The sequence below is a fragment of the Musca autumnalis genome, unplaced genomic scaffold (genome assembly GCF_047663935.1).
Source record: "Musca autumnalis isolate F117 unplaced genomic scaffold, ASM4766393v1 scaffold_4, whole genome shotgun sequence".
NCBI lineage: Eukaryota > Metazoa > Arthropoda > Insecta > Diptera > Muscidae > Musca > Musca autumnalis.
In genome coordinates, this window is record NW_027411977.1 from 405,320 (window position 1) to 418,535 (window position 13,216).

At 32.8% G+C, this 13,216-nt stretch overlaps 1 protein-coding gene across 1 annotated transcript in view; it reads right to left on the reverse strand.

The window, feature by feature from the left end:
- LOC141401096 (uncharacterized) overlaps nt 1-13,216 on the reverse strand; it is an 87,246-nt gene that overhangs the window by 33,795 nt on the left and 40,235 nt on the right. Inside the window, exon 2 of the mRNA XM_073980934.1 lies at nt 10,251-10,612. Within this exon, the coding sequence (XP_073837035.1) occupies nt 10,251-10,393 (143 nt within the window). The 5' untranslated portion in view covers nt 10,394-10,612. The remainder of the gene's footprint in view (nt 1-10,250; nt 10,613-13,216) is intronic.

The following is a 13,216-nucleotide window of genomic DNA, read 5'->3' on the forward strand; positions in this document are numbered from 1 at the left end:
CCTCAAATTTTATAATATATATAAAATTTCCGTTATTTGTATATATTTCGCAGCGTATCTCCAAAACCGTCAAATTTTTCTTAATGTTATCTGTGGGAAAAATATTCGCTGGAATGTAATTCACAACTCTTCAGAACATATCATTGTTGTAAAATTCCTCTATCGCGTTGTTTCTATCATATGTTTCAACGACAATTTGATAAATATATCAACAACACATTGAAATTTAAAATATGAGAATAAACAGCCTGTGTGAACGTTGTTTGAAATATGTTTTGTAGAAAGTATGATATGAAATACCGCCTAAACAACATGAAATAAGTGTTTTACAATTTCAGAATGTTCTGAAGAATTGCTGAGGAAATTATTTGGAAAATTTTTGCTAAAGGCTACTTGGTTCAACTCTCAATAGTTTGGCAGTTACTGACCATAATTCCAGAAATTATGTAATCTTTCCTATATTTTATCAATTTTGATGCGCTATATGTGGGTTTTCGTAGTTCGTCTGTTTGACACTTAAGTTCAATTACTTTAGAACTACAATATTGCTGAAGACCACAAAGCAAAATTCTTATTAGTTTCTGAGATAAAGCACGGATCAATTGAAAAAAGGGTCGTTTTAGACCGGTATAGATGAGGTCATAAAATCCAAACCCGATCTAAAAACACGAAACAAAACTAGGGGTTTTGTAGTCTTAATGTGTACTTTCAGAAAATGCCCACTAGAAGTTGTTTGCATTTTCAGTGTTGCATAGTGTAATAAAAACCCACAAGATGTAAAAATCTAAAAAAAATTTAAGACTTTTTATATTGCGACAGAGAGTGTTGCAATTGTTTTGTCGTGCTTAAAAGGAAATTCTGTTTAAGGCCGCTATTAAAATAAAACACCGTTATAAATTGACGGAAACCAATTTGGGGTGTTTTAAAGTTTAAAACTAAAAAAAAAAACTGAACAAAAACTTGGTTTTTGCAAAAGTTATAGCGCTAAAACTGTATTTTAAGTGGCAGTTGCAAATGTTTTGTCCGATACTGTATGTATTTACATAAATATTTTATAAACTGTGGCTTTGAAAAAAATCAAAGTGATAAATAATCCAAAATATAACTCTTAATTTTCGTAACCCTAAAAAATCGTAAAAATGTCTTCAATTCACAGGACCTTATTTAGCACACTTTAACAAAATTTTGTAATATAATTCCATATTTTAGTGTATTTTGAATGTTTATTCCTTATCGTTTGACAATATGTTATTCCCTGCTTGATATGTCAATTACATTTTAAGTCAATTGTCCCTTTATTTTCTAATATGTATTGTTATTAAAAAAATGTGCAGTTGAATACTTCTACTATTGGGCATCGTCCCATTAAATTAACTAATACTTCGGTTTTTTTCAGGTCGCAAGAGGAACAAATCCTCTTCCTATTTTTATTAGACTAACTGCACAGTAGGGATATAACTTTTTGCACTTTTTTGCAAATATCAAAAATACCACCACACAGTCGTGTAGAGCATGAAAAACTATTATGAAATACGGTGTCCATTTTTCTCTACCGCGAAAAAAGTTTCCGCACCAAATGCATTGAAGTTCTGTAATGCATTTTTTAATTTTATCTGTCATAACAACATATTTGCTTTTCATTAAAATTTTTATTTTTTTTGTAATCTAATTTAAAATCGTTATCAAAGCGTTCTGGACCAATTTGTTCTAAAGTCGCGCCATTTCGGACCATATTAGGATTTTTTGACACTATTAAAATTTTTGGTTTTTTTTTATAAACTCGTGAATTTTATGTTTATATTTTTTTAACCTATCGGACAAGAGAATATGGAGTCATTTGCAACTAATTCGCGAAAGTTACAGGCTGTTTTTGTTGACTTTGCCTGTGAGAATTGTATTTTTTTATAAATATTTATTCAAACAAAGCAAATTTAAAATTATAAGTAGAAAAAGCATCAAAAGGGTTTTAGTAATCAAAGTTGGTGCGGAGACTTTTTTCACCGAATCGATCTTAGAAACGCGTTTTCACTATTAGGACAAAATTCCCCACATCGTACTGGTGTTGTATTTTTGTAGAAAACAAATACGATTCTCACAAGCAAAGTCAACAAAAACAGCCTGTAACTTTCGCGAATTCGTTGCAAATGACCCCATATTATCTTGTCCGATAGGTTAAAAAAATATAAACATAAAATTCACGAATTTATAAAGAAAAACCAAAAATTGCAATAGTGTCAAAAAATCCTAATATGGTCCGAAATGGCGCGATTTGAGAATAAATTGGTCCAGAACGCTTTGATAATGATTTTAAATTAAATTACAAAAAAATAAAAATTTTAATGAAAGACAAATATATTGTTATGACAGATAAAATTAAAAAATGCATTACAGAACTTCAATGCATTTGGTGCGGAAACTTTTTTCGCGGTAGAGAAAAATTGACACCGTATTTCATAATAGTTTTCCATGCTCTACACGGCTATGTGGTGGTATTTTTTTGGTTATAGCCCTACTGCACAGTTTTGTAAAAAAGATTTTTCGATTGCTTAAGTCTGGAGCATTCTCCTATTGGCTTAACTTCATCATTACCTTTGAGAGTAATGTACAAGAAACTGCACTGGAATACTTCCTTGAACCCATAATTTTAATTTCTTATACTATTCTTACAATTTTCCTCCTTGATTGCGACTTTTAATTAACAACCCCCTGCAGTTTTATTTACTCAAATGCAGTAGACTTTTTTAAATGAATAATAGTTCAATATTACTTTAAATTCAATATGACTTTAAATTCCCCGCAAAGTACATACATACTCACCTTCCCCTTAATTTCGTTTTACATACATATTTCGTGCAATCAATAGCGTACGGCTAGCTACTGATATGTAGAAATTTTGTAATAATATTGCTACATATCTTTAAAATAATTTGAATGTATACATAAGTCAAATGCTTATTAAGCAAAATATTTTCAGAAATAAGAAAAATATTCCCAGGAACCTAAATAAGACATTTTTTTAGGTTTTACTAAGATTGTTTCTTACGTAATGGTTTTAGACCCCAAGTATTTTTAGACGAAATCTGTTTCAGACCATTTTAGTCGATTGAGCAATATCCGTCCGTCCGACTGGCTGGTGCGCACGATAACTCTCAAACAAAGCAACCGATCGGGTCCAAAATTTGGCATTCATAATATTTTGTCCAAAATTAGTTCAACTTCGAGGACCGTTTTTTATAAATCGCATTTATTATTGGTAATTACATCAATATATTTTTCATATACGTACATATGTATGTTTGAAATATGGATGTACCTATTTAACATTATATAACCATTTAATTCCAGATGCTGATTTCCCACTGATGATTTCAACTTTGAGGAAAATGTGTTTTCTTTCACAACTAAAGAGAAGCGTCCATCGATGTTTCTATATATTTATTTCTTTTTAAAAGTGCGACTTTTTTATAAGTTACTTCATTCAGTTTTTCTTTTATTAAAGTCTGTTATGTATTTCTTTGGAATTTTTTATGTACCCATGTGTCTGTTGTTGCTATTTCCATGCGTTTCAATAAACCACCACCATTTATAAATGTGTATATGTTAGAGATAGCCAGAGCAAGTGAGCAATGCTCAATGTATACTCACTGAGCATACATTTCAATGTGCTTTACATCGGGGTGCCACCGTGGTGTGATGGTATGCACGCCCGCCTTGCACGCAGAAGGTCTGGGGTTCGATTCCCCGGCCAAGCAACATCAAACATTTTTTCAACGGTGGCAAAATACCCCTCAGTAATGTTGGCGACATTTCCTGAGTATTTCAGCCATGAAAAACTTCTCCATAAGTGGTGTCTTAAGACACACCGTTCGGATTCGGCGATAAACAGTAGGTCCCATATCATCGAGCTAAATATGAATCGGGGTGCACTCATTGATATGAGAGAAGTCTCCCTTGTCCCGTATGGGATGTTGTGGAACAATGTTTTTTTTTACATTGAAATTTACACTCCCTTGCTCTCAGTAAACGCCCACTGGGGCATGGGTTTGTTGTTTTGTGGCTTTTGGGTTTTGTATTTGTTTGTACCCAAACGTATAATTTGTTTGCACCCAAACATTTATATGTTTGCAGCCAAATATGTTTGGGACATATGTCAGAGAGGCATTTTTTCCTCCGTGCAGGCATAGATCCGGTTCGAATATGGATTACATTTTGATTTTCCGTCCTTGGAACCTTCGATTTGGTCCTACTAAAGAAATTATTGTTTGTGCTGTCGACAGTTCCATGCCAAAAACAAAACCAAAATGAAAACAAGTTGAAAACAACTAGAATCGCTTAATTATGGAATATACTCGCCGAATCGGCAAAAATATTCCCATTTTGGACATAAATATGGAAATAAAAAAATTTGAAAATGGATAAAGAGAACAAATTCCGCACCGAATTTTTATTCATGATTTCCATGATTGTGATTATTTTTTCACCTAAAGCCAAATAAATTCAAGAAGTTAATGCATTCCAAAAGACAACAATAATTCTAACAAAAATAAAAATATATTTATAAAAAATAGAAATTTTTATTCATCTTTTGGCACCCTCTATAAATATGCAAGAAAAAAAGCCACAAAAATATAGCAAATATTACAAAAAATTATTTTTTTACCCAGTTTTTTTCATCTCGAAACTTGCATGATTACACTGTGCAACATTTTTGAGCCAATCGCGTGCAAACAACTTCTGTCCAGAATTTTATGAAAGTAGAGGACCAATAGGCAAAAACCATATTTGGGTTTTGTTTTCTTAGATCGGGTTCGGTTGTTATGGCCTCATCTAAACATGGTTAAAGATCGAATTTTTAAAACAAACTGGGGCTGTTTCTCTGAAACCAATACGAATCTTGTTTTGACATCTGCAGCAAACTTGTAGATAAGAGCAAGAAGAAAATATTTGGAGGAATAGTGAACTCGAAAAACTGCATTTATTGCCTCAAATTATATAATATATCTAAAAATTCTATAATTTGTGTATATTTCGCAGCGTATCTCCCAAAATGTTAAATTCTTCTTAATGTTACCTTTTGGGAAAATATTCTCTGGAATGTAATACACAACTCTTCAGAACATTATATTGTTGTAAAATGCCTCTATCGCCTTGTTTATAGCAACTTTTTCTAGAACAATTTGGTAAATATTTCAAGAATTCATTGAAATCCCCAACATGAGAATAAACAGCCTGTGTGAACATTGTTTGAAATAAGTTTTGTAAAAGGTATGTTATGAAATACCCCTTAAAAAAGTGAAATAACCATTGTAGAGTTTCAGAATATTCGGAAGAATTTATGGTCACATTATTTGGAATATTTTTAGAATGGTTACTTGTTTCAACTCCTAACAGTTTAGTTGTTACTGACCAGAATTTCAGAAATTATGTAAACTTTTCTATATATTAACGAGTTTGATGCGCTAGATGCAGCTTTTCCTAGTTCATCTGTTTGACTTATAAGTTCTACTAATTTAGGGCTACAATATTGCTGAAGACTGCAAAGCAAAATTCTTATTAGTTTCGGAGATAAAGGTCCGATCACTGGAAAAAAGGCTCATTTTAGGTCGGTTTAGACGAGGCCATAAATTCTAAACCCGATCTAAGAACACAAAACCCAATTAAGGTTTTTGTAGTCCCAATATGTACTTTCAGAAAAAGCCCATTAGATGTTGTTTGCATTTCCAGTGTTGCACAGTGTTATGCTACATCGTTATATTTTTGTTACTGTAAATAGTTCTTAACTTGCAAAATAATAGCTGTTCAAATAAAAATCATTACTGATTCATACAAAAGGATGCAATGCAGAAGCACTAGTGATTGAATGCAAACGGACTGTGAATCATCATCAAAACGCCAAAAGTTCGTCTAACCAATATTTAAATGTTTTTTTTTTTTTTTTTCTTGGAATTCTTATTGACGAGATTTTGCGAGGCAACAGAATCATGTAGTTAGCTAAAATGTATCAGTTGTCAGAGGAGAGGTTATAGCAACCCGCCATTAGAAAACATAAATTAATATAAAATATCAGCAAATTAGCACTTTGAATGTCGGGACTCTTTACTGAGAAAGTGCAATCTACCCATTGTAGCTGGAAATTTTGCTAAATTTACGCAACTGCGATATGATTGCCGACAGCAAAAACCAGACACCACCAGACCACTTTTGTAAACAAACAATTACATTTTTTGAATTTCATAAAATTTTCTTCTAAATCTCGTGGGACATGACACGCTTGTACATGTTTACGGTTCAGTGCAAATGGAGATGTCATATAGTATGTAGTAACATCCATGAACCTACAGGCCATCATGATGGCTTCTACCTCTATTCTTTGCGATTTTATATAGAAAATATGTAATAAAGCATACCCCCATGTTATGCTATACATATATCAAAAGTTGTTGGGCAAAAACTGTTCCCGCATCTGGAAATAACCCTCCAATTTGCGAAAGAAACACTCAAAAATACGAGCAAACAAAATCCGTGTTAACCAATGTACCTTTAGATTTTTACCTGTTAAGATAATACCTGAAGATTTTCCTATTTCAATAGAGACTTTCTCAGTAATACTTACCATCCATATCCACTATTATTTCCTAACCAAATAGGCGGTCAGTAATTATTTTTGAAATTGTTTCGTTGGTCCTTTCGTTGACCATTATGCTGTGTTTTGCATCTAAAATAAAAGCTCTAACCACTTTTTGAAGGTCTTTGTTTTATTTTAAAAAGTTTTGGAATCTTTTGTTTAAGCGAATACTGATGGCTCCTGATGTTTTCCGCCGGAAAAGACACGCTTTATGTTATTTGAGATGTTCAGAGTTTTTGTTATTGTGCAAAATGTTGAATAACTAATATTTAACGAATTTTCGAACAGAAATTTGATAACTGCCATTTGAATATAGAAAAAAGTTGAAATTTTAAAGGTAAGACCCAATTTTTTTCCTGTACCATGGTAAAATTAAGAAATGATGACAAAACTGTTTGAAAAATTAATTCAAATTGTTTTATTTTTTTCTTATTCAGCCTTATTACGGTTGGCGTAGTCGTAGGCATGCAAGTGTCGTAGACGTTATCGTAGTTTTATACTTTAAACAACAATGTGGAAAGGGTATTATAAGTTTGTTTTGTCCAATATTCGTGTAACATCGCGAAGTATTCGTCGTAGACCCCTCCCCCTTGCCATTTTTTCATATACTGACGAGATAAAGCGATCTAGCTATGTGTGTCCGTCCGTCCATTAAAAATTGTAATAAAACTCCAGGCCTCAATTATGGGCCGATCGTCACGAAATTTAGTGGGGTTCCGACCAGAAGTACCCCATTAGACGTAAGGTGTGAAACGAACATTTTTACCCGATTTTGTAGTTGTCCTGTAGATCGCAATAATATTCCGATCGGCGCGAAATTTATGAATGATTTGAGTTCAAGACAAAGAAGAAGCTTGCAATTTAACATGGTGATCAGATAATAATTAGCGGGTTTATTGGACCAAAACTTTTGGGTGAACATTTGTATTTTTTTTTAATATGATGACTATACATTTATTCCTGGTATACACGTTCCACTCACGTAACTTATGTTTAGAAGATGAATTCTTGATCTTTCCATTGATGGCAATTATATTGATGAACATGGGCAGATACATATATAACAGAGTTTCACCCTAATATACAGGGGTCACACAGTTTTAATTGTTTGTTGTGTACCCATAATCACGCTAGAGGACTTATTTATAAAATTATAATAATTGTTAAAAATTTGAAAATTTGGTGCATATTTTAATTTATGCGGGACAAATTTCTTTAAAATACAAATTACAATAAAGTAGCAGTTAAATAACGGAACTACCTAATATATATGTAAGTGGGTGAAAACTCCAATGCAGTTATTCCATTATTAATTGTTTGAGATTAACTCTGCCACTGATCCTAAAAGTTCAGTTCAAACAATTGATCTCCATTTGGCGTTTATTTAAAACTACACAGATCCGTCACTTCATCGTCACGTCATCGGCCAGATCGAATAGTTTTAAAAAAATGAAGCGTTCTTAAAACTTTTAAACAATTTATGATCAGAACACATACATATGTATGATAATACATCTCGGCTTGCAAATGCCAATATAATCAGCGGTAACATCAACCTTTTTATTTTACATTACATATGAACACATCATATTGCATAAATGTTAAGTAAGATATAACAAAAAAATTAAAAAAATTGATTTTTTTTACAAATTCTGCACATACATCATCCCAATTAGTATTAATGAAAAGGCCAGAACATTTTAACCACTTTACATAAAATGAAACCGGCTTGAGTCAGGTGGAAGAAAGTTGTACAATTTCCCTTTTCCAAAAACTTCAATGTAATGATAGAAATTATTATGTCGCAAGGATAATATATTTTTCCATCAGGTGCAAGGAGCAAGTAAGCAAGGCTTCCATGTCGCCATGGCCTCCATTTTTTTGGATTTGTCTGCTGCTGCAGTGTTGTCAAGTGGTTGGTTGACTACCCGAAGTTACCATATGCCACCGCTGAATGGCCTCTAAATCGTTATACAGAATGAATGCGAATTATTCTATTCCAAATCGCCGCTGTTGTGCATTTGAAACGCACAATACACGCAAAACAAGGAACAGGTAAAAAACTGATGCATTTGGGCATTTCAAATACTATTTAAAAGCATGAGCAATTACTGAAACTACGCATTTTTGTTTCGTTTCAGAAGTCAGCCCACCTCTACTTTTTACATACATGACAATTTTGAGTTATTAGAACTACATAATTCGTTTTAATCTTCTTATATATATAAAAATGGTGTAAAAAATGTATAGTAATTCATAAAATGAGAACGGCTAGGCCGATTTCTGTAAAATTTTTTGTCAGTTATTCGTATTTTCGAGGAGAAGGTCTTTACGGAAGAAAATTTTGGAAAATCTCTCTGGAAAAGTCGGTAAAATGGAAAAATCGAAAATTGAGTTTTTGTATGAAATTTTATTCCTTAATAGCGAGACGAAGTTCGCCGGGTCCGCTAGTATATGTATAATTTTCCCTAAAAAGCAAACCAAAAATACAAAATGTACCGTTTTACGCGCATATGGGGACTTTTGAGTGAAATCGGATACTTTTCCAAAGTGAGGTTTTTGATTTCTTTTATTTTTGCTGTAGTGATCCTGCTCATCAGGAAAATTTCCGAATTCTGTAAAAACTATATGCAACGAAATACTTATAACTTCTTTAATATTGGTCCAAATAGAAAAAAAATATTTTTTATGAGCTATCTAATAAAAATAGAAAATCAAATTTACACAGTGGGTTTGGATGTAATTTTCGCGATTAAATATTTAAAACCAATTTTTTATCAATGATTGTACTCTTCGATTTTCTCCATTTTTTTTTTTGTATTAAACTACGATCAATTACAAACATTTTAAATCCTATTTGAATAATTACTATTTTTCATAATTTTTTTAAAATTTGTCAATACATTTGTTTCTTTATACCAATGTGTGTTTGTTAAAAGTGTTTTCATTGAATTAAAATTCCTACAAAATCCGTCAAGTGGTTGCTGAAAAAAAAATATGTCAATGTTCGTACTTTTAAGTTTTGCGTTGTAAAGTGTTTGTTTAAATTTTTTTCAATTCTCCTTCATAGATGTATCTATAGTCATTGGCCACTTTGTCAACCAAATTGGGATATTGAACCACCTTACAAAAAATTGTGAACATGCATACGTCAAAGTTTTGGTGTCAAAGTGTGGTGTACCTTATTCAATGTTTCAAAAATGTTTCGATTGACTTCTCTATTAAGCACATGAGGAAATTCTCACAATATCTCTATAATATAATTTATAATATCTCTATAAGGAATTTTCTCTATAACGTAGTAATTCGTTGAGAGCCAAGTGATACATTATAAAGAAGTTCGGTCCACGTTGTGCACCTCATCCTTTATAGAATTTTTACCAATTTTAAATATTAAATCAAAAAAGTGCCAGATAATCAGTGAGAGCTTTTCGATATAAGGATATTGATTCGATACGATACGAATAACAAATATAAAGAACGAGAGTTTTTAAAAATTTTGTTGATTAGCTATAAATCAGAACCAAACCGGAGCAACATTCAAATCAATTTGGAGAGAGGTTGTTTTCGTTTTTAAACTCTATTATTAATATCTACTAAGACTGTAAGAATGTTAATATTATACCTGAATGCAATGAAAGCATCACCCATTTCTCCGCCGACTATGTGAACACCACCATCTGGAATTGATAAACCTTTGAAGAACTGACGAATGTCCAAAGCATTTGCCGACCATGGCAAATTTTGCAAACGAATTATTACATTCATGATTTCTTTTTTCTGATCTCAACTAATGATTTTCAATTGGTATTGTTTTATTTTAAAACAGATTTTAAATAAACAACTAAATATTCTCTTCCTTTCTGCTTCATTTAACGCAATGTCCTCAAACTCAATTACTATTTCTCATCGAGGGAAACAGAACTGATTTAAATAAATATACGCACAGGTCCATGAAATTAATTAGTCGGCCAATCTCCACACACCCTGAAATGAAGAAAATATAAAAGGAAATATATTATTTAAGTGTATGTAAATATTGTCAGCAAAAAGTAAATACGAAATCGAGATAACGACCGACTGAATAAATGCAACAATGCTTTGGCTTGTCTTAAGCGGGGTACACGCCATAATTCAAAAATGAGAGTCAACGTACTTTTAGGACAATTTTCTGGCATATAAAAATATAGTATTATTTACAGATTAGGAAAGTAAGAATTCTGGTAGACGTTCATATTAACGAAATAGACATCGATGACTGCCAGTTTTGTTAGTTAGCGACAATTTCATTAGAAGTGAAGAATTTAAGTTAATTACACTGTGAACACACATTTTGGGGCAGAGATAATTCCTTTTGGAGATGAAAGCCCTTGGTGAGTATATTAAGAATCCCAAAGGACAGATCCGCCGTGAGTTGAACTTCCGCGTTAGGGCGTGATGAAGTTTTTGCTAGAGGCCCTGTAAGCCGTCAGGAATTAGCGTTATATATTGTTCACTGTTGTTTTAGCTTATTTTTGAGATTACATGTCTTCGAATGAGGATTATTTTCGTAGAGCACTTCGACATTCTAACTCGCTACCTTCAATGTCCTTTTCGTCCTTTATTTTAAGAGCCGCTATAAAAGTACCACAAGATGACGTTTTTCAGCTTCGAAATGTTCTGCAAAAATGTCGCTCAGAAAATTTTAGGTACGGCTCTCATTGAAAACTAATCGATTTTGTCGCTTTTTCGTTGTCGTTTTGTGCATTTACCCTGTTTTTGTTCAGAAAAAGACTATATTTTGTTTTTTGGATATTCGTTACAGAACATACAAAAATACCTAAAATTTTCTGTGCGACATTTTTGCAGAACATTTCGAAGCTGAAAAACGTCATCTTGTGGTACTTTTATAGCGGCTCTTAAAATAAGGGACAAGAAGGACATTGAAGGAAGCGAGTTAGAAGGTCGAAGTGCTCTACCAAAAAAATCCTCATGCGATTTGACTAAAGACATGTCATCTCAAAAATAAGCTAAAACAACAGTGAACAAAGATATAACGCTAATTCCTGACGGCTTACAGGGTCTTTAGCAAAAACTTCATCACGCCAAAACGCGGAAGTTCGACTCACGGCGGATCTGTCCTTCGGGGTTTTTAATACACTCACCAAGGCCTTCCTTCCCCAAAAGGAATTTTTCCGTGCCCCAGACTTTCACCTCCATTTTGCTGCACAGTGTCATTAAAAATTGTTAAATTTAATTTCAAATAATAACAATTTCATTATCATTTCATTATAATAATAATACATATATACATACATTATAATAATAATACATCCCACAACATCCCTGAAGAGACAAGGGAGACTTCTCTCATATCAATGAGTGCACGCCGATTCATATTGGCTCAATGATATGGGACCTACTTTTATTGCCGAGTCCGAACGGCGTGTTCTACGACACCACTTGTAGAGAAGTTTTTCATGGCTTAAATACTCAGGAAATGTCGCCAGCATTACTGAGGGGGAATTTTGCCACCGTAGAAAATGGGATGTTGCTTGGCCTGGGATTCGAACAGCAGACCTTCTGAGTGCAAGGCGGACTTGCTAACCATTGCACCACGGTGGCTCCCAAAAATAGATTTTTTGTAATAGCTTGCATTTTAGACCAAGTGCGTGCAAATACATAGATAAAGCTTTATAACGGATGAAGCTTTATAACGGAGGAACGACGGATAACAAATAATTCTATAAGAAAATGCAAAAAACCCACCAAAATAACCAAATTTTACGTCAATTATTACAACCATTTTTGACCAGTAGTAATAAGTGGTTTAAAAAATATGTTTGTCAAAAATTATTATCCAAAATAACATGTCAGCAAGTTAGAAAGAATCAGAATTATTTTTTTTAATTTTGAAATTCAACGTAGGTTTTTCGATTTTACATTAAGTGTTTTAAGATAGTCATTTCACTAAGACGATTCGAGTACAAATTCGTTCGAACTATTACCAAACTTCTGCTTGTTGAAAAATATTTGATTCATTTTAGTTTTCAATCAAACATATTCCACAACCAAAGAAGTCTGGTAGTAATTCAAATCGTCTTAGAAAGAGGCTAAAAAACCTCGTCTCCAGATGGTGTATGATGTGTATATGTATGTGTATACACAGAAAAAAATATTTCAAGAATTTTTACATATTTTCGTTCGTGATGTAGTTTTTTCATACTGTACAGGTACCTCACATAAGATACATGTGCACTTTCTTATATCCATCCGAAAGCCACTATTTTTTCAAAAATATGTAAGATTTTCGTGAGATGCAAAATCACTTTCTTATTTTTCCCTACATTCTCTCACATTTCCTCTCTTGTTTGGTAAAGGCTCTCTACTTTGTTCTCGTTTTCTTTTGTATGGTCTCATCGTCCCACCATCCAAAAACCACGACACAACCACCACCATCGTCTCACCGTCACATTGAGACTTTATCAACAACACACACAACAACTACCACTGCCGCAACAATTGTTAACTAACAAACCAAACAACTACAGTGCGTTTGGTGTCGAAAAAACAAAGTCATTGGTCGTACGAATTATTCGCATCTACAAATTT